The 22863-nt window shown below is 40.9% G+C and overlaps 1 protein-coding gene across 1 annotated transcript in view; it reads left to right on the forward strand.

Moving 5' to 3' along the window:
* Positions 1 to 22863, forward strand: part of STAC (SH3 and cysteine rich domain) — a 158481-nt gene that overhangs the window by 61412 nt on the left and 74206 nt on the right. Inside the window, exon 2 of the mRNA XM_003930911.3 lies at positions 1570 to 1846. Coding sequence (XP_003930960.1) covers positions 1570 to 1846 — 277 coding nt within the window. The remainder of the gene's footprint in view (positions 1 to 1569; positions 1847 to 22863) is intronic.

Consider the following 22863-nt stretch of genomic DNA (forward strand, 5'->3'; position numbering starts at 1 on the left):
TGTTTGGAAGTTTTTGTCACTGAGATGCTTGAGTTTCTTGTATATTCTAGATATTAATTCCCTGTCTGATGAATATTGTGCAAAGACTTTTTCCCAATCTATAGGTTGTCTCTTCACCCTGTGTCAGTGGGGTATGTGCTGTGTACACAGCAGACCTCACCACCACAGCCTGGGTCTGCATGATCTATTGATCACAAGAGAGACTGGTCTGTCCTCTCTTTCAAGACCAAGAGTTTATGGAACAAAAGTGCTGATAGCTTCTTCCAGCTTCCTTTGCTGTGCAGAAGCTTTTCAGTTTGATATCTGAGCATCTTTTTTCTGCAGCTTTGGGCCATACATGTTTATTCTTGGCAACAGAAAGAATTACCATGGATATTCAACAACCTTAAAAGTGAAGTGATCTGTTGCTGAGTGAAAAAAAAAAAAAAAAAAAAAAAAAAAAAAACTATGTACTAAGGGCTAGTGATGGGAAAACAAAGTAAACAGGAGAGACTTGTAAAAGGCCACTGTGGGGATGGGCAGAACAAGGTGCACCATGTCCAAGCCGGTATCGGGGTCCAGGTTCTTCCAGTTCCTGGAGCCCATGACAGGGAACTTTTCTTTAAGAACAAAAGAAACTTCTTGAGGGATTTTAACCATGAGGCTCATGTGTTCGTATCTGTGTTTCCAAAAGATTCCTCTAGCTTTCATAGGAACACTAGATTAGAGAGGCTAATTAAACTCAAACCCAGAACTGTCAGAAGCTTGTGCCTTTCCAAACCTGTTTTGGTGCCTTTTCACAAGTCCCAGAGGCAAAGGAGAAACGGTCTAGTTTATTGTGGCCAAAAACAAGAGGGAGGGCCGCAGGAGGAGCAGAAAAAGTCAAAGGGATAATTCAATATGTCCTATGTCCCAAACACACACACACATACACACACACACACAAACACACACACAGACACATACACACACACACAAACATACACACAGACACACACACACACACACACACACACACACACTCACACACAGAGGTTACTTATCCAAATGCTTCAGACCCAAGCAGACTTGAGAGTTCCTGGTTTGTGTTCTGCAGATAGTTTAGCAAGATTCATTTTGAGTCAGACAATGGCCTCTTCTGCTTTGCTGTGTGCAGAGACCAGTGGCTGCTAAGTGATCATTAGAGAGAAAGGCCAGCTTTACACATCTAGCCTTTGAGCCCATGAGTTTGTACACTTAATATTTCCAATGATTCAAATTCAAAAGGCAAATATGTCAAAACCCAATGTGGTGGGACATTTCGACTGCACCGGTAGGACTTTAAGGAGGCAGGGAGGAGGAGCAGGGGCAGAAGCAAAGGCAAAATGGGACCTCTTTCTGCTCATCTGGCTTGGTGGCAGGGGCAGGGGAAATTCCCTCTTTACTAGGCACTGCCATCACCCCACCCACACGGGGACATTTATGAGCCTCCTCCGAGGCTGAGGGTGTCAGTGGGGACTGTGCAAGTGCACACAGCAGACCTCACCCCCACAGCCTGGCTCTGCTTGATCCATTGACCGTAAAAGAGACTGTTCTGTCATTGCATTGCAGCTCCAGAAACTAAAACGATCACTTTCTTTCAAGACCAAGAGTTTACGAAGCAAAAGTGCTGACAACTTCTTCCAGCGAACCAACAGCGAAGACACGAAACTGCAGGCCCACATGGTGGCTGAGGTCAGCCCCAGCTCCAGCCCACTCCCTACTCCAGGAAGCCTGACGTCTACACCCGCCAGAGCTGGCCTGCATCCAGGTGGCAAGGCTCATGCCTTCCAGGAACACATCTTCAAGAAGCCCACTTTCTGTGATGTCTGCAACCACATGATAGTGGGTAAGGCCTTCTGCCACCCCTTTCTCCAGATCCTAGCAACCCCAGAAAGCTGAGTGAGAGTGGTATGCCATGGGTCCAGGTCCCTAAGCACAGATGCTAGGGCTCAGAGATTTACATACAGTAAGATCATTCAGGAGTGCTTTGGGGAACAATATTTGTGAGAAGGTAAGGGAAGCAGCACTGGGTGGTGGGAGAAGTTGGGTTGTGATATAGTTGTAATCAAGACTTTAGCTGATTCCCTGCAGATCCCTGGAGCCCTTTAGCGTGCTCTTGCATTGAGACATGAGATCTGTGTCTGTGAACACCTGCATCAGCCTGTCACTACATATGGGCAGCGAGCGAGACTTGGGATGCTTGTTGCTTCCCAAAAAAAGCCAGTGTCTGTCATATGTGCGTGGACGTATCAGTGACATCCAATATGGCCTGAAAGTCAAGGTTCTGCAGTTCTCCTCACCCTTTGCCAAGGCTCAGTTAGCAGGTAGGATATTCAAAATGGGGGGCAACATTAACCCTTCTGACAGTCATACACACAAGGCTTGTTCTCATTTTCAGAAAACCTTTATCTACTCACGTTCTCATTTTCTAGTCACTATGATTCATGTTCTTTTAAATGGGCCACATTCAGGAACAGTGCCTGTATCAAAGATAGCATGGGGAGAAATGACAGATACAGGTGAGGGGAAGGAAGGCAGCAAACCACACTGCCATGTGTGTACCTAGGCAACAATCTTGCATGTTCTTCACATGTACCCCAAAACCTAAAATGCAATAAAAAAAAAAAGATTTCCACCAGAAAGCTGCCTAAAAGCCACTCTAAAAAGTAGTTTTAAAATGCGGAAAAGTTTTAAAGTTCTTTTAAAATGGCCATGTTTTACTCTCACTCGGGCATCTTCAGGTCAGCCGGGGTTTGGCTGATCCAGACTCAGCTTCGTTACTCCATCTTTCATCTCCTGCCCTCTCCTTGAACCAGAGCTCTGGCCACATCACGCTCTTCTCACAGCAAGGACAACTGGGAGCATGCAAAGCCTCTTAAGGCCTTAGGCTGGAGGCGGTATACTGTGACTTGTATTGGCGTTTCCTTAGCCGAATTAAATTATGTGGTGGTCAAACCCATGGTCAAGGCAGGGGCAACCCCAATGCCCCCACCTGCCATCTCTAGTAGCAAGGACTGCCAGCCACCTGGCCACAGGCTTGGATACAGGGAAGGGTGGAGAATGGGCTTAGTATCTCATCTACCATGTATTATTTTATTTTTCTTTAGTCTAGATGAATTTATTGCCATTCACATATTTCATAGAAAAAAATGTAATAAGCAAGTCAAGGTTGCACCAAAAAAAAAAAAATCCAGGTTTATACAGGGTGCTCTGTTTACATCTGGGAGCAAGGCTGTCCCAGCATCAGGCACAGCAGCTGCCCTTGTCTGACGTCCCTTTGCCATTTAGAATGCTCTCTGGATTACTGATCTTTTTTTGTCTGGTAGAGTCTGCTAAGTCTTGGAGCTCCCACCCTTCCATTTCACGTCTCCATATGGAAGCAATGTCTAGCATCTGACTGTCAGCTTGGGGTGGCTGGGGCGGGGGCAGTGGGAGGGTCTCCTCACGTCTCATGCTCAGAATACTTAGACACTTCATCCTCTAACATAGTTTCTGTGCCTGCATGGCTTCTGCATCAGGCCTTTTCCAGGCACCATTATTCATAAATAACCCTTAAACAGGTGATGATGAGCCTCTATTTTAGATCTCATTGTGGTAAGTGTGAAAAGACAGAGGATGTGTTTTTCAAAATAAGTAACGGAAATGAGTTCACCTCTGAGGAATGTCATAGTCATCACCCTAAAGAGAAATCTAGGTACACCTTAAATACAGTAATAATTTTGAAAGACTCTATTTTGAATATCACCAAAAAAAAAAAGTCCTGTGCTAAACAGAATCGCACTGTGCCTTTCTCTTGTGAGAAATAAATTTACATTGCAGCTGCCATTTTATCTTTATAAGGAAAGAAAAAAAGAATCAACAAATCTCACTGCTGTTTTCAAGGATAGAAACAAAATAAACCAAATATTAGGCTCCTTCTAGGAAAGAACAAAAGGGGTTTAGAAAGGGAATATGGAGCAGAAGGGGAAGGGAGAGAGAGAAAAGACAGGAGGAAGGAGGTAAGAGGAGGAAGAGAAATGGAGATGAAGTAGGGGCTGGTGCATGCTCTAACTGCCTAAAACAATACACAGGTGTTTAAATTATCTGATAATGGAGCACAATTGATCTGCCTCTTTATCTTTCTTGACTCTTCCGACATAGCTTTCTGTCTCCACATAGATTACCTAAAGATTAGTTTCCCCCAAGCCAGCTTATCCTCGTATTCTAGATTTTAGGGAAAGATTACTTGCTATTATTGCCTTAGAATAAGATCTCAGAAAAGATATTAAAGCTGGGTTGGTTGGTTTGTTTGTTTTTTTTTTCCTTTCAACTGGGAACCAAAGGTTGTATAATGATAGCCAAGAAGAATCAACCTCGTGCACTTTCCAGCTGATGGATACTTCTTTAAAAATAAAATGAAGCTGGGCACGATGGCTCATGCCTGTAATCCCAGCACTTTGGGAGGCCGAGGTCGGCGGATCATGAGGTCAGGGGTTCGAGACCAGCCTGACCAACATGGTGAAACCCTGTCTCTACTTAAAAATACAAAAATTAGCCGGGCATGGTGGCACCCACCTGTAATCCCAGCTACTTGGGAGGCTGAGGCAGGAGAACTGCTTGAACCTGGGAGGCGGTGGTTGCAGTGAGCCAAGAGAGAGCCATTGCACTACAGCCTGGGTGACAGAGTGAGACTCTGTCCCCAAAAAATAAATAAATAAAAAATATAATGAACCTGACATCCTCAATGGACACTCACAGTTCAGTTTACAAGGACTCACATTTGCACCTTCCTGACACCTGTGCCTTGAAGGTGGAAAGGTCACACCTTTGCCATAAGATCCCTGATCAATAGAAGTAGACCAGGACTCCAGCCTCAATCACTGCCCATCCATTTCTAATTTCCTTAGCTTCTTATTGACAGCCAGGCTCTTGCCCTTGGACCTGACACCTGAAACTGCTACTTACCAGACTCCCAGACCTGTTGTGTAAAGCAGGCACCGTGGCATCCCTCCAGTTAACCTAAGCTTGCCTTCAACACACTGCTATCCTTTATGATCACCTCTTAGGCCATCCCTTCCCAGAAACTTTGGTCATCTATGCAAGCCAAAGATAAACAACGCAGCTTTTCATGGAGACCTGATAGAAACAGGCAGTTAGGTGTGCCTGTCAGCTCCAATGCTGAATGTCCCTGCCTTTGAGTCACCAGAACTCAATAGTCTAAAAGAATTCTGAGCTGTCTCTTGTACTTGACTAGAGGAACATGCTTCCTCCACCAAGCAAATTCACTTAGGTCTTGACAGTGGGAGTCAGGGGTGGGAGAACTCGGCTTCACTGTGTATCACCTAAATGTATTCCGTCTGCGGCATTCTATCTTACATTGAATTAACTGCCTACAATGACTCATTTCAGGAGAGCACTGAATCTGTGTGATAATCTGCATCTCATTGAAATTTCAAAGACTTCAACAAGTCAACATGTACTATTAATATAACTAACTTAATACATGGGTCTACATCATCAAATAAGGAGATACTTCTAAGGGACTCCATTCTGTTTATTGCCAGATACCTTGCTTCCAAACTATTTTTAAATTAACTAAATGTTTTTAATGAAGTTCACTTAGAAGACACAGCATATTAAATGGAGTCATATTTTCTAAACAGATATTTAGAAAAATGGATTGCATTGCCTAAACTTTCAACTTTCTTTATACAGTTGCTGCACAATGAATCATTCACTTTCATAACTGGCATCTACTGGGGAAAATAATAATGGCAATGTCTTAGGAAAGCATCCCTAGAAGCAGGGCCTGAGCCAGGCTGTCTTATGAAAGGGATTTGTTGTGGGGAGTGCCCTCAGGAGAAGGAGAAGCAGGGGAAGTAGCTAAGCAAGGGTGTGGTCTCAACTGGAATCCACTTCAGACTGATTCCACTGAGTGGTCCCATCTTCAGACAAAGGACTAGCCTTTATACATTTCTGTCCCTCAGTCACTGGCCATGCCTGCCCCCAGGAAGTAGTGAGAGTGTGGCATTTCAGAGAAGGAGCATCCCGTTTGGCCAAGGATAGCTCCCTAGGAATAAAAAAAAAAAAGGCGGGGAGGCGTTGGCATCTGTGAGTCATTGGTTGCAAACACTCACAGCATTACAATGGTAAATAAGATATGGACAAGGGTCTACTATACCTGCAAACATACTTTAATGCTACAGGATGAAGTACAAAACACTCTCCACTAGGAATAAATTTAAAATGCATAAGAACCTTGCAATTGCTGTACCTAAAACATTATATTGCCATCATAATGAATGATATAACATGAGAAAATACTACATTACACTGAGTCCAAGACACTCCTGCTGTGCTGTTGTCCGACCATTAGGTTGTTTTCTGACCTATTCTGACCTCATCCCATTGTCCAATAAAGCCATTAGCCATTAACCAAACCTTGAATGGAAAAAAATACATATGTATACACACCACACACACACACACACACACACACACACACATATACATAAAGACATTGAACTAAAAAGACAAAGCAGTATTTGCTCATCAATGAAGTTGTCTCTTGGCGAGAAAGGCCAAACAAAGATCAAGGAGAATATTAAAAAGTAAATGCCAACTCTGCGTATTCTTAGAATGGAATCGGATCTCTGAGGTTCTGTCCATCATTTAATTGAAGTTGTTCTAGGAGCTGTGCAGCTTGTAACTAATAAAATACAAATGCTCTCGAAAACTCTTATTTTTTAATGTTTCACATAGATATTCTCCTTTGTGCCACAGGAGGTTTCCACATTAAAATGCAGTACCCAGAACTCAGTGGTTTGTCCAATGCAGTTATTAATCTCTGGTGTCCAGAACTTAGCTGCCACTTTAGTACTAGAGGACAAAAACGTGGTTTAATGTGGCTTAATGTCTGATCCAACAGAGGCAAGTAGCTCCTTTCTCTTCTTTGCACATTTGGCCCGCTTGAGAGAATCCTGTTGATTATGGTCACAGAATTTTGTTTTACTTTATTTTATTGATTTATTATTTATTTTGGAGATGGAGTCTCGCTCTGGCCCCCGGGCTGGAGTGCAGTGACGTGATCTTGGCCCACCGCAACCTCCGCCTCCCGGGTTCAAGCGATTCTCCTGCCTCAGCCTCCCAAGTAGCTGGGATTGCAGGCAGGTGTCACTGCGCCCAGTTAATTTTTGTATTTTCATTAGAGATGGGGTTTCGCCATGTTGGCAAGGCTGGTCTTGGACTTCTGGCCCACCGAAAGTGCTGGGATTACAGGCATGAGCCACCACACCCAGCCTGATCACAGACTTTTAAGTGAAAATAAGTAAAGCTGGAACATAGTCATGGTAAGGAGATGGTGACCTAGCAGATAAGGAATGTTTGCAGGAGGTGGCAATCTTTGGCTTGGAAATGACTTTGAAAACTATCATCTTAAAATAGTTGAAAAGATCTCATGTGGAAGAGCGTTTAAACTCACTCAGAGTCCCAAGTACAAAATGACAGATGATACTGGGAGGCAGAGTTCAAGACATTAAAAAAAGGATTTTCTTAAAGCAGTTTCAGAAGTAGGCTCCACTGGGCACAGTGGCTTGCACCTGTGATCTCAGCTACTGGGAAGGGTGAGGTGGGAGGAGAGCTTGAGTCAAAGAGCTTAAGACCAGCCTAGGCAAGACAGTGAACCACCCCCACTCCCGACCCAGTCTCTTAAAAAAATAAATAAATAAACAAAATTAAATAGAATAAAGTTAGCCAGCATGGTAGCACACACCTGTAGTCTCAGCTAATCAGGAGGCCGAGGCAGAAGGATCACTTGAGCCCAGGAGTTCAAGGTTACAATGAGCTATGATCGCACCACTGCACTTCAGCCTGGGCAACAGAGTGAGACTTCATCTCTTAAAAAAAAATCAAGAAAGAAGATGTAAGCTCTGTGGATTTGAGGAGGGGATAAAATATGTGCTTGGAAAACGCTGTCTAGCATACTCCCTTTGGATATCCATAGCGCACATTAGTGTTTTGAAGTCCTGCCATCCTGAAAGCAACACAGGGGTTCTCGGCAGAGAACGGAGGCAGTGGGAAAATGGATTGTAACTAAGGCGTTCCCTATCAACAGCTACTTTTCCGTAATTCCATTTGGCTGCTCTTGAACACAATCTGGCATGTATCTCTTTAATATACATAATTCAGAGAGAGTTTCCAGTGCACACAAGGGCAAATTCATTAAAGACTTGTTCAGACTTCAATATAAGGTCCATCCAATGTTCTCACAGAGACTATTAAGTATAAATGACACACATGAACATATGGCTTGTACACAGCACCTTTAAAATAAAAAAGCACAACATACTTTTAAGCTAGTATCTGCTATTAATCTCCTCAAATTTTATGCCTGCTGCCAAGTACTGTGTATTTTAAGAAATCTCTCATTGAAAATTACTTAAATAAAAAAGTAAACCATAATCGTTTCAGCAAAGATTGAGCAAAAATTGATGCTGGTAGACTCCAAGGAAGGACATATCGTAGACTCTCACAGAGAAATGGAAGTGACACTTGTTAGGGGATACTGTTGTGCTCTGGAGCGTTGCATGTCATCTTAAAAAATCTTGTGCTGCCATCAAAAGGGAAGACAGGACAAGAGGAAGTGAGGGGGGCTGCTCTTGTTATCAATTTCCCACTGCTCTCCCACAGATACTCACTTCGCCATGGAAGGTCCTAATACCATTTTCTGGGCCCATTTTCAGTGCCCCAGCCTTTGGCTCTTCCTTCTGGAACACCTGAATGCTGTTCTTTCCTACTCTCTCTCCCCAACAATCCAGTTCTACATCTATCAAGACTCGATTAAAATGCTTTTCCTAGTTCTATGGTAATCATTTATTTTCTCTGAATTTCCATGTTGTTGACAGTGTAGACTTTGTTAAGCTTCTTAAAGGCACAGCCAGTTCTAATTTATGTATCTATTCCCACCACAGCTACACAGCATACACCTGGCACACAGTCAGTATTTTTAAAACAGTCATTAGTGAATGGGGGAAAAAAAACAGTCTGCCTTGAAATAAAAGCAACAGAAATAGAAGCAAATTTAAACAAAAATAGAAGAACAACATGGAAAAATTTTCTAATTTTTCTAAAAGTCACTCCCAAGTATATCGAGGCTCCATCCAGCCCAGAAGGCAGCCTGACACAGAGAATATTTTCCCTCATCTGTCATCTTTCTTTTCATTTCTCCTTTGTGTTACATATTTTAATGCAAAGATACTCAGTGCACAAACATCATAACAGGGATATTTTCATTGTGAATTATATCCATACCGAAATAAAATGGCATCCTATTCAGAGCATCACTCTGTTGCCCAGGCTGAGTGCAGTGGCACAATCTTGGCTCACTACAACCTCTACCTCCTAGGTTCAAGCAATTCTCCTGCCTCAGCCTCACGAGCAGCTGGGATTACAAATACTTGCCCCTACGCCTGGCTAATTTTTGTATTTTTAGTACAGATGGGGTTTCACCATGTTGGCCAGGCTGGTCTCGAACTGCCAACGGCCTTCCAAAGTTCTGAGATTACGGGTGTGAGCCGCTGTACCCAGCCAGTGGCATCCTATCCTGTTTAAAGCTTCTGTCATTTACTCAGCTTTAATCATAATATTTCCACCTTAGTTTTTTTACGTTTGCTTGATAGGCCTTTATCTACATTTACACCCAAACTTTTTTGTCCTATTCTCTAAGTGCTTCTTTGAAAAATAAACATAATTGGTTTTTAGATTTCTTTTTTGCCCGACCTGAATTTTTAATTCTCAAACAGAAGAGGGTTTACATTTCTTGTCGTGAGTGAAATACCTGGCTTTTCTTCTGTCTTATGACTTACATGCTTTCTAATTTGTGTCACCTGTTCCCTTCCATCGTGTGTGTGTTGTGTTTCACATGTGCTCTGCGTTTTCTTTCTTTTTAATAGCCTCTCATCTTTTGGGAGATACATGTTTTTCTACTCATAATTACTTCTGAGATTTTCAAAAAAATTATTCTACATTTCTACATCTATATAATATGTTCTATTCTTTAAACATTCTTTATTCTATATTTCTACATATATAATATGATCGTCTACTAATAATTACCTCTGAGATTTTCAAAAAAACATTCTTTATTCTGTATTTCCACATATATAATATGATCGTCTACTAATAATTATCTCTGAGATTTTCAAAAAACATTCTTTATTCTATATTTCTTAAACTATTAAAAAGTAAAAATAAATATGGTATTTTGTTCCTCTATTAATCCAGATAAATTTACCAAACTTTTCATCTCAACTCCCATCTCCCTAGCAACACTATTTCTACTTAATTTGCAAATTAATCCAGATTTTTTAAATCAATCTGGATTTTTATTGTTATTTCTGTGTTTTATAATTCAAACTTTTGATTGAGAATAAATCTTAAGATATATACAAATTTTATAACAAGATTTATACATATTTTTAGATATTTCTAGCTTTAACTGGTTTTAATATTCACCACCATTTTCTTCTATTACTATGTAACTCACCAGTTCTTTTTCTTTTCTTTCCTTTTTATTGTTACATAATAATTGTACCTATTTATGGGTTACATGTAATATTTTGATACATGCACACAGTGTTTAATGATCAAATCAGGATATTTAAGCTATCCATCACTTCAAACACTCATCATTTCTTTGTGTTGGGAACATTTCAAACCTTCTCTTCTAGCTATACTTAACTTCCCCGTTCTTAGGCTCTTATTTTTGTTCTGTTTGTCAGTTGTTCAAAGTATATTTTCAGTAACATTTTTTTAAGAAGGAAACATGAGTAGCAAATACATAAGGGAGTCAACTGCCATGGATCCCACTTGTTCAGCTAATGAGTCTGTTGTAGGTGGGGGCGGATTGGTGAGCAGAGTTCAACTCAGGGCTTTCTGCTGGCTTTCCTCAGTTCCACTCTTTAGCATTGTTTCCCTGTCTGCTTTGCTCTCACTGAAGCTACCAGCACATTCTTGCCTTTTATACTAGCCTATAAAATCTAAAGACTTGGTCACTGCTGCTTTATGTTAGCAGTTAAATCAGCTACAGTATCTGGTCTGTTCTTCACTGCCTCTTAGAAAAATTTGGATTGTGAAACCTTTTCATTCCCTATACCCCACACATTATTTCAGCATATTTTAAAAACTTTTTTCTTTTGATTCCTTTATCATACTATCTGATTCTCTTGTATGTTATTCCAACCAAAAGCAGATTCTGTTTATAATTGTCTTTTGTTTAATATAGTATAACCTTCTAAGGCATGTCTTTCCTTATAGCATTGTCTAAAGGGGTAAAGGAGACAGGTTGTGTAATGGAATCACATAGACTGGCACATGGCAAATGTGACAATATAAATTCCAGAGGGCAGAGGCCATGGTGTGCTGTGTTCTCTGGAGTGTCCTTAGCGCTAAGCCCAGCACCTATGTAATAGCTGGCCAATATGAATTTGTTAAAGGAGTAAATGAGTGTTCAACCAGTGAGAAATATTATCATCAGAAATTCGGTTATTATGATTTTTATGATACATGAAGCAAAATACCGAGAATTAAGAAGGCAGAATTGCAGACAACTTCAGTCATCTGTGTGAGTGTCCCTGTACTGATATCTGGGAAGACCAAGTCTGACATCATAGTAAATTCAAGTGAGAGACTGAGAGGTAACAAAGGGAAGGGAAATAGACATTACCCAGAAAGTGGCAGAAAGGAGGATCCCCTGCCACTGTAAGCGGAAGGCCTGAGGGGGCTCCTTCCAAGATTGACTCTTCAATTGTAGGTGGACACGTTGGGCTCAACAAGCCTCCTGGTGCACTCACTGGCCTTCAAATGCCATCCCACCCAGACCCCTATCCAGGCAGTTAGGCTAGAATGTCCTAAAGTCTAATTGCTGCTGAAGGGATATCTAAACCCCATTTTGGGTACCAGTTTGTGGAAGTCAAGACCCAAAGGAGCAACAGTTCCTTTAAACAGTTCCTTAGAACTAGAGCCTAGCTCGTCTCAATGAGTTTGATCATCATACTACTACATATTTCTCTAAGTCTGTTTTTCTTAATATGCATATATGCTAATCTTAGAAAGACATGGATACTGTCTTCTCTCTCCACCCCATCCTTAAACATCTCATGGCTATTAGGAATGAGAAAGGGACCAGTGGCAAGAGAAAGTCTTTATAGGCATACAACATTCCAGAAAATAAAAATTTGCCAAGTTGTCAGATGCTGCCTCTATCTTATCAGTGTAAGAAAAAAAAATACAGACCTTCCTCCCTGTAAACTGTTTACTTTACTATTAATAGTAATTGACTGAAGTCTTAAATGATCAAATTCAGGGAAGGAGGAATTTTTTTAAGTCGGCCAAAGGAAAGAGACTGTCTCTCTCAAATGGCAGCTCATGATGTTTGCAAGTGCTTTTCTTGAACCACTGTGTAGAGATAATCTTTAAGGAAAGTAATCTTTTTCCTGACCCTAAAAAGAGACTTGTATTTTAAGAGTATTTTCAGATTACACCTTAGCAGAAAGAAGTGACACACAGGAACATATGTTCAGTGCCTAAATAACAGACCAGAAAGGGGACAATGTCTGATCATTTAAGGTGGCCTTTTGTTATATTTTTAGTCATTCCCTATTGGTCACCAAATCCATACTATTTAGTAATATCACAGCACATATATTCTGACTACATATTTATCTGTTCTTCTGAGACCAGTTGTGCTTCATATATTTTATCCCTGTTCCATCCAGGAAGAAATAAAAATATTGCCCAGGACAGAAGGAAAGGAGGAGAAATTATCTAAGGTAGAGTTTGGGTGAAACTTGGGGGTGGACAGAAAGTAGACACAGCAATGAATCCTAGATGCACTTAAGAGTTTTCTATACTTGAAGCTGGAAAGCCTTTTCCTGCCTGTGATATTGCTGAGTCCTGCCTTCCTGCCTGAGGCTCAGACCAACACATTTCAAAGTTGAGAGGCTGAGAGGCCGCCTGCCTTTTGACTTATTGTTACTTCTTTGTGTAAAGGCTAGGAATCCACAGGAATAGGATATCTGCAGCTATAAACACAAAGAAGATAGAGACCAGTTGGAAAATGTGCATCCTGCACCATCATTCAGCTGCTGTAACAGGGAATGCTCCACTGACCTAATTTAGAATGGTCCCCTTGGTTATGTAGCCACAGTGGATACCACATCATAAAATGACAGAACTGGGCCAGTTTTATAAAATAGGACAGTCCTTTGTATATGTCTTGGACTCAGTGAAACAGGCAGGGGTATGTGTGTGTGTGTGTGTGTGTGTGTGTGTGTGTGTGTGTGTGTGTGTGTGTTTGTGTGTGTCTACATTATAACCCAACTATTAAGGATAGAGGGAAGAGAAATACATGGCTAAATCCTATTCAAGTGTTTTCTCCATCGCTTATCAAACACTGTCTGATTGTTCAACCACAGAAACAAAGCAGTTATCATTCTATCACATGTTAGCTGTTCCTTGGTAAGAAAATGAAAAAGCTGTTCCTGCCTCAACAACCTAACAATAAATAAACATAGGAAGGCCCATACATACACATGTACATGTGTTACATGCGACACACACACACACACACACACAGAGGCACACACACTCCTGCCTGTAGTCAGGGAAGTATGTTTCTGTTGTCATAGCAAGACTGTGGCTTAAAGGCTTCATATCCACTTCAGCTTATACCAGATCCCTTGCAATCTAAGATCCAGATGCCACCCCCCCATTTATAATGCCATAGATGTGCCAAGAATCACATATAATTAAAACTGATGAAAGATGATAAACCAGACTGACTCTGCTGCCTGGAAAGAACTATATCACTTTGCCTGAGATTATCCTAATATTTGTTTGTAAGGCGATTTCAGGGAATAACTTCTAAGTATCAATTTTCTCATTTTAAAGATATACAAAAAAGACACCTACCTAATAGGTGTGTTGTAAAGTTTAAATGAGCCAGTACCCAAATGCAGTTGTGCTCAGGTTCTAGCAACTTTGAAGGCACCTTGCTTCCTGCTGTGTAGGGGCCCCGCACTGCTGCTGTGGGCCTCCTGCTCTCCAGAGGTCTCGTCTCTTGCACCGACTGCCAGAAGTTTGCTGCCCAGATGCCTTCTTGATGCCAAGATGCTGAAATACACCCACAGTGAGACAAAGCATCTCCTCCCTCAATAAAACCTGCCACTTCACTGATGTTCTCTCTCCTCTGAGGGCAGATGGCACCTCATCCTCTCAGCTATCTGGCCTTTTTATTCAGAAATTCCTTCCACGACCACAGTGATAGGGCTACTTCTGTGACTTCTCTCCCATAAGCACCCACTTCTCTTCCCCACAGCTCCCAGCCCCATCCAGGCTTCAGTACATCTCATACAAACCCTTCCAAGAACTTCCTAAATTGCGTTGTTTCCTTCTATCCCTATCTCCCCATCCACTTAACACACAGCTGCCAAATGTCTTCTAGAAGCAAACTGGCATCACATTACTGCTTTCCTCAAGAATGCTTGCACTACCTCATTGCCTGAAGAATGACAATCATGCTGCCCAGTTTTGCTTGCCCGAACCTCCAGTGACTCATAAAGATAAGGTAAGGACTTTGTCTCATTGGTTTCATAGAAAGTAAAACTGTGTTCACTGTCCCTAACAGGCATCAACAGTACCACAGGTGAACATCAGTAAGCGGATCATCACAAAGAGACTCACAATACAGATCTCCAAGGTGCAGGAGAGAGGCAGGGTGATACTAAGAAGTCAGAGTCTCGGTAGATTGAGTGATCTCGGACAACCAATTTACCTTCTCTCAATCCCAGTGTCTTTAAAATGAGATTAGAAATAACAATACCTACATCATAGAATTTACCGATAATAAAGTGATACATGTGAAAGCACTTTGTGGACTATAAGACTTAAAACCTGCTCACTATTATTAAAGCTATCTCTATGTGTGAAAAACAGGTTGATATTAATCATATATCAAAATCCTAGGAAAGCAGTCTAGAAATAGGGGAAAGGGGTTGAGCATGAACTGGCCAATTCATTCTTTGGAGACTTGGGTATCAATACAAATTCTTTAGCCTTGAGCTAGAAGAGCAATTCTGAAGAAAGGACATGAAATTGTGAACACTGCAGACTTCAGAAAAGAGGAGAAGGAGACAGCATAGCAGATATTATTAATACCGGGGTCAGGGATGTCAAGTCCAGACGTTTCCCAGATGGTCGTGAGAAAATGAGCATCCAGGAGGATACCTCCTCCCAAAACTTTAAGCAAAACACGCAAAAGAAAAGAAGAGCCTACCAGCCATGGTATTAGGATGTGAACCAATGACCCAGAGGGCAAAGGCTGTGGACTCCAACCACAAGGCCCTCAGCCAACCAAACTCTAATTGCTATTTTTAAAGCCAAGCGCGGTGAGGGGCGGGGGAAGTAGAGAGAGTTTTTCCACTAGTAGTCAGGAACCGAAATAGGAAAGATCAACAGAGGCATTTATAAACAATGAATGCCATTAATTTTTTTAAAGCTGAGACAGGGTTGGAAATGATGTAGTATAGCAAGGAGTGGTGAACATAGGCAGGGAAAGATGGTCTTGGGGTCTTCCCATTTTTAAAGGGTCCTTTCTGCTTGCTTGATGGCATTTCAAAAGTCACTGGTGAAGTACTACATTATTGAATTTCCTGGAAAACTTGGAGACCATCTTATTCAACTGAACTTGGACTAGGGGAGAGATGGAATGGGTTATTTTACATGGAGGCCCCATACTAGAGTTCAACTGTGCTAGAAAATATGCTCCCTTTCTCCCCTTTAATAGAAAATTTTGCAACGATTGAGGGATATCTAAAGTTTAAGGGCAGTTTAAGTTGTAATGCTCTAACTCCAAATATCAAGGTCTTTCTGAAACATTACACTGAGAAGACAGTGACAAGTAATCTAGGTCTCCCGTTGGAATGATGAGAAAGAGGTCATTTGTAAGCCCTGGTTCAAGCTGTGTCTGCTTACCTTCCCAGCGTGGTGTGACAAGACCATAAGATCATGAGGCTGGAGATTAGTATTTCAATTCCAGCTCTGCCATGAAGGAACAGTGTGATATCTACCAAATCACTTTGCTTCTCTGAGCCTTAGTTTCTTTATTGGTAAAATGAGAGGGTTGGCTAGATCTGGGAGGGCAAATCAACTTCCATACTAATTGATTAAAAGTAGCTCCCCAGAGAAGCTTTTAAAGCTGCACCTCAATTTAGAGAGAAAACTATGGTAATGGATTAGTGATGTTTGTCATATACCCCAAATGAAGGACTTCAACACATATGCTATGTATTTTCTTTTCCCAGGTTCTGATCTATAACGCAGGACATCTAAAAAATTTAGTGAGTGTTTAAATCACTCAGAAGTCTTATTGGAATACACATCCTGATTTAGTAGGTCTAGTTAGGCCCTAAGATTCTGCATTCCTAACAGGGTCTCAGACAATGCTACTGATGCTGGGCCATGAACTACAGTTTCAGTTGCAAGGCTTTAATTAGCTTCCTGAAAAAATTCTCTGAAACTGAAACTCAGCAAGTACCTTCAGAGTTATGTGAAAGGCCTTAGGTACTGGGGAAAGAGAAAAGGAAATACAAAAATAGTTGAGAAAAGAGCTAATTGTATTTTTTAATAACACCTTTACTTTGTTTCTTGCACAGATATTCATCTTATTCTTTCTTTTTTTCCCCCACAGATGCTTGATAAATACAGATTATCCTAGTAAATAATTGGGGATATGCATAAAAACACCTGAACCAAGGCATATACAAAGTACTAGGGAAAGCCAAGTGTAGAAACAATAGTTCTACCTCAGGAGGAACAGGCCAGTGAAAGTTTCATAAAGAATGTGGTAGGCCGGGCGCGGTGGCTCAAGCCTGTAATCCCAGCACTTTGGGAGGCCGAGGCGGGTGGATCACGAGGTCGAGAGATCGAGACCATCCTGGTCAACATGGTGAAACCCCGTCTCTACTAAAAATACAAAAAAAAACTAGCTAGGCATGGTGGCGCGTGCCTGTAATCCCAGCTACTCAGGAGGCTGAGGCAGGAGAATTGCCTGAGCCCAGGGGGCGGAGGTTGCGGTGAGCCGAGATAGCGCCATTGCACTCCAGCCTGGGTAACAAGAGCGAAACTCCGTCTCAAAAAAAAAAAAAAAAAAAAAAAAAGAATGTGGTATTTGAGTTGGGTATTGAAGGACGAATAGGAGTTAATGACTCTCTACCAAACTATCCACAGTTCTTAGCTGCAATTTCCTGTTGTGTACAAAGAACCAAAACATCCCATATTTTCTTTAAAAGAAAAGCATAACAGAATCAATTTTTAATTTTCCAGAAGCTTCCTACATAGTTTACAGATTTCTCTAGCTTAACCATTGTCTCTCTTTTGATGGACTCCTCATTTAGGAGGCACCATAGCCAAAAGGAAAATAAAATCGTTTCATGATTTGGTTTAGTCAGAACCTGTATTTTTTTAAAATTCTGGATCAGTTTATTCTTTTATTTTTGATTTTTAAATTATGATAGATCAAAGAACTGATATCTTGATTCAACCAGAAAATCTAACTAGAAGGTTTCAGGTAAACCTAGTTAATGGAAGAGGGGGAGAATAAATAAGTAAAGAACACCAGCCAGAAATGCAATGTCAGGTTTGCATTAAGTTAGACCTACCATTCTAGCTCTACCATTTACTAACTAGTTAATCTAGTAACTAACTAGGATTCCAGTTCTACCATTTACTAACTAGTTAACGTAGTAACATTGTTTAAACTCCCTGATCCTCAATTTTCCACCTGTTAAGTGAGAAACCATAGCTAACTTCAAAGAATTGTGTCAGAGAAAGCATATGCAGTCTCTACTTCTTGGCAACCCTGGGTACAGTCCTGTGTCAAATGCCTTGATCTTGATTATCTCTCAGTTTCAAGCCTTTGGGAATAAGGATAAATAGTTCTTCCATGAAAAGGAAGGAAGAGGAAATGTATAATCAGGATACCTGGGTTCAGATATCATCTCTGTACCATTCTTGCCCTGTAGCCTTAGACCAAGGACTTCCCTCACCAAGCCAGTTTCAGCTACTTAAAAAAAAAAAAAAAAAAAAAAAAATGGCTGAAACCAACTGTAGCTCTACATTGGTGGTTTTCACCTGAAGCAATTTGCCTCACGCATTAGCAAATAAAAAGATACAACACCCAGTTAAATTTTAATTTCAGATAAACAACAAATTTTTGTAATAGGTCACTGGCAACATTTGGGACACATTTGTTTCATGCAATATTTGGGAAATACTAACACAAAAAAAAAAATTGTATTACCTGAAATTAAAATCTGAGCCCTCTGTATTTTATCTGGCATCTCTATCCCCAGGGGACATTTGGCAATGTCTGGAGATATTTATGGTTGTTACAGCTGTGGGAGAAGGGGTGCTGCTGGTATTAGTGGGTAGAGGCCAGGGATGCTGCTAAATACGCACGGGACAGCCCTGCACACATACACAGAACAGAGAATGATGAGGCCTCAATGTCAGTAGTGCAGAGGCTGAAAAACCTTGATCAGAAAATGTGAATTAAAAAAACATGCTTTGAAATCTATAAAGCATTGAAAGCTAACTAAGGTGTTTAAAAGTCCATACTACCCAAAGCAATTTGCAGATTCAATGCAATCCCTATCAAAATTTTCAAATGTCCTCTCATAGATGTATAAAACACAACTCTAAAATTCATATGAAACCACAGAAAAATCCTGAATAGCCAAGGCAATCATAAGCAAAAAGAAAAAAGCTACAGACATCTTCACACTACCGTATTTCAAACTATATTACAAAGTGATAGTAATCCAGACAGCATGATATTGGCATAAAAATAGTCGTAGACAAATGGAACAAAATAGAGAGCCCAGAAAAGAACTCATACATCTGTAGTCACTTGATCTTCATCAAAAAGTGCCAGGAATATACAACGGAAGAAGGACAGTTTCTTCAATAAATAGTGTTTGCAGCCCTAACTTCTAATGTGTTAGTGACAGTGTACGTAATCACCAGCTTAGAGGGCTTGGCAATAGTGTGTGCAGTGGGAGGAACTCTACTTCCACACTTTCAGGCTACATATTTCAAAGGCCTATACTAGGCTGTAGACCAGCAGAGTAATCCCCTCTAGGAATCTATTATGGGTACCCACATCTCTATAGCAGCTGGCCACCCTGAAAAGTCCTGTTCACCTTTGTCAACTATGAGAGCCCATTTGTAACTCACCACAAATGTGATGAGAATCACATTTCTCTTCCAAAGAGACAAATGTCTCTTCCAAAGTGGGTATTGGACCAGAGTAGGTTCAGCCCCAGAATCTTCTTAGGAAAACTTTTGGCTCCTGCAAATTCTTGCTGTTTCTCTTTCAACCTCATCCTCATTGACCATGGTTACATATACATATTTTAATTTTATCATTATAATAGACCGTATTGAGAGCCACAAATGCCCTTTCACTTTCAGTGGAAGAAATCTAGACCAGATAAGGGTAGATCAGAGATATGTCAGCATGCAGATGGCAGGGAGAGGCAGTGAGAAGAAGGGAAGTGAGCTGGACTTCAGAGTTGTGTAGACCTGGATCCTACACCTGTTCCTGTCCTCACTAGCTGCATATCCTCAGGCCTTCATACACAGCTGGTAAAAATGAGGCAGTGAAAATGCCACACAGACCGCTGAGATCATAAGAGGAAAGAAAAGTTTCAATGTTGAGCTCCACAACCAGTGAATTACATACCCATCTCAACTCAACATTTGTTCATTCTTTCCAATGAAGTCAACTGTTATCCCTATTTCCCCAGTTGTAATAATATTTTTATATAAAAGGTAATGTTCTTTTATTAATAAAGTCAGGAAGCATCCAGGAAATTGCCTAATGGTGCATAAAAGTTCAATAATTGTTAATTCTTCCCTACCTTTTTTCCTTCTTATTCAAATGTAAGAATACAGGAGTAAAAAAGTAGAATCAGGATAAAAATTCAAGCTTCTGACTTGTCATACAATGTCTTTTCTTTGTGTGTGTGTGTGTGTGTGTGTGTGTGTGTGTGTGTGTGTGTATTCACTGACAAACTCCTTCGATCTTAGTTTTATTTTCTCCTCAATTCATTTTCTTTTCTTTCAAATTACCCTCTGTCTATATGAGAAGGAAAAAAATTATGCTCAGTGGCTCCATTTGGTTTAGCTAGCTTTATGTGACTTCAGAATGTTAGAAATTGTCTCCACATCATTACTTCACATCAAAGAGAAGTGGCATGTGAAAGTAATGAAAATACATCACATATTACGTTTTTATCTTTAATTCTGCTATGGAGCATTGACTTCTTCAAATCATCATGATTTCTTAGATTTTGAAGCCACAGGTGTCAATAGTGGCACTAAGGGTGTAAAATTTATGCAATCCTTTGATTGTGGAACTCCATATTCCACATGTGATCATTCAGGCCATTATTTATGTGTTTAGTCAGTTGCCTTTACATTGGATCAGTACATGAAACTAGAGCTAAATTGTTATGCTTCCACACTCCTGTTATTACGTGTGTTTCAGTATATGACGGTGGGCACTTCCGGGTTACATATGTGAGGTAAAAGTGACAATAGAAATCTGAGGCATCTGTCAGGATAACTAAGCATTCACAGAGACTGTCAAGGGTCACCTGGGGAGGCATGGTGAGAACTCATTCTATAAGGAGTAGGCAGAGGCCAACGTCAGCCATTATCCAGGAGAAGTCCAGAACCAACATTATAAAGGTTAAGAGACACAGCTAACTTAGTTCTTGCCCAGATAGTTTCCAACATCTGCTTTGAGGAGACTATGAGGATATGAAGAGCCAGTAGCAGAGACAGAGAGAGTAATTCCCAGAATCAGCTTTCACCCAGCCACCTAGGTCAGGCAGGCATCTGATGGGACAGTATCTGGCCTGCATTGCAGGGTGACGTGGGAATTTGGAGAATTCTGGATGTGGTCACATTAGACCATTGGTATAAAAAGCAAGGTCAGCCACGTGGGAGCCCATACATAAAGATCTGAAGGTACACTCAGACCCTGTGGTCACGCAGGCCTTCATTCTATGGAAAGAAGTCCAGTCCTTTCCGTGAAATGAAAGGGGTGAAGCCCCAGTATTCTCTCAGCCTGGACACTTCTCCTGCCCAGGCCTGGGTCAGCTGATCTTTCCTGATAGACAGTGATGTACTTTGTATCAAGCACTTCACTGACCACAGGGGACCCAGAGGTTAAGGATCCACCATTTCATGTCAGTTACCACAGAATAGAAGAGGAGCTGTCCTGTTGTAATAGATGCTCTGAGAACAGGGAGGGGACAGAGGACAGTGGAGGGTTCTGCAGTTGTGGAGCATGGGAGGGTATATGTGCAGGAGGCTTTGGAAAGTACTTAGAGGTGGTGCATAGAAAGAAAGACTGTTTACCAGTTGAACAAGAAAGGCAGGGAAGGCAGCATGAGCAGCTCTCAAGAGGCACCACCCAGCCACCCTTACCAGGAATCATAAATGATCTGATAAAGCAAAGGAGGAACGCAAGGTTTCGTGTTTAAAATAAATCAAGGAAAGTAGGTAACAGTTGCATCTTGGAGAGCTGCTTCAGTGGCCTTCATATGATTGTTTATTCCTGGGTTAGTGTATATTTGAGAGCAAGCTGCTAATGAATAGAGCTAGCTGCATTATTAGGCCTGTTTTCATTGTCTACCCTTTAGTTTAAAAGGCCAGGCACGGTGGCTCAAGCCTGTAATCCCAGCACTTTGGGTGGCTGAGGTGGGTGGATCATGAGGTCAAGAGATCGAGACCATCCTGGTCAACATGGTGAAACCCCATCTCTACTAAAAATACAAAACATTAGTTAGGCATGGTGGCACATGCCTGTAATCCCAGTTACTCAGGAGGCTGAGGCAGGAGAATTGCCTGGACCCAGGAGGTGGAGGTTGCGGTGAGCCGAGATCACACCATTGCACTCCAGCCTGGGTAACAATAGCAAAACTCTGTCTCAAAAAAAAAAAAAAAGAAAAGAAAGGAAAACAGAAAAGAAAAAAAAAGCACTGACTGTGTCACTTTTCCTACTGTTTGCACCATCCTTAGCCCTTAAATTCCTCTGGTCTGCCTTGGCACTGAAAACTGTCCATTGCTTTTGTATTCCTCTCTCCAGCTTTGAGACCCTTCTGTGACATGATCATGTGACCTACTCTGGGCTCTGCACAACTCTTGATGCAGGCATCCCTCACAGGCTCCCCTCCCAGCCATGCCCCTTTACTGGTGGAGGTTGAAAGGGGCCCAATCGCTAAATCTGGAAAAGCAGAGACCTAGGAAGTGTTTGGACTATCATGTCTGTATTTACCTTTGAAACACTTATAGATATTTCATATAATCCAAGCAATATTTATGGATATTTCCAGATATTTCTATTTTTATATATGTAGTTACAGATTTAAAATTTTCTCAAATCATAGTAAAGAGTCTTTTTTGTCTAATCCATATTAATTTAATCAAATATATTATAGGAGTAATTCTATACTTATATGATCTGAAAGCAGACTAATTCTTAACAAGAATTATAACTGTTGTTCACTGCTGATTTAAGTACTGTACTGATTACATTTCTTTTCTTATAGTAGTTTATGTTTACTCATTCTCCAAATTATTTTTGTAGTTAAGTGGTCTCAGTTGTAAATCACCATTTTATCCAGTTTTTTTTTTTTTTTTTTTTTTTTTTTTTTTCTTTTTTTTTTTTCTTTTTTTTTTTTATTGCATTTTAGGTTTTGGGGTACATGTGATGAACTTGCAAGATTGTTGCATAGGTACACACATGGCAGTGTGCTT

This window comes from Saimiri boliviensis, chromosome 9 (assembly GCF_048565385.1).
Source record: "Saimiri boliviensis isolate mSaiBol1 chromosome 9, mSaiBol1.pri, whole genome shotgun sequence".
NCBI lineage: Eukaryota > Metazoa > Chordata > Mammalia > Primates > Cebidae > Saimiri > Saimiri boliviensis.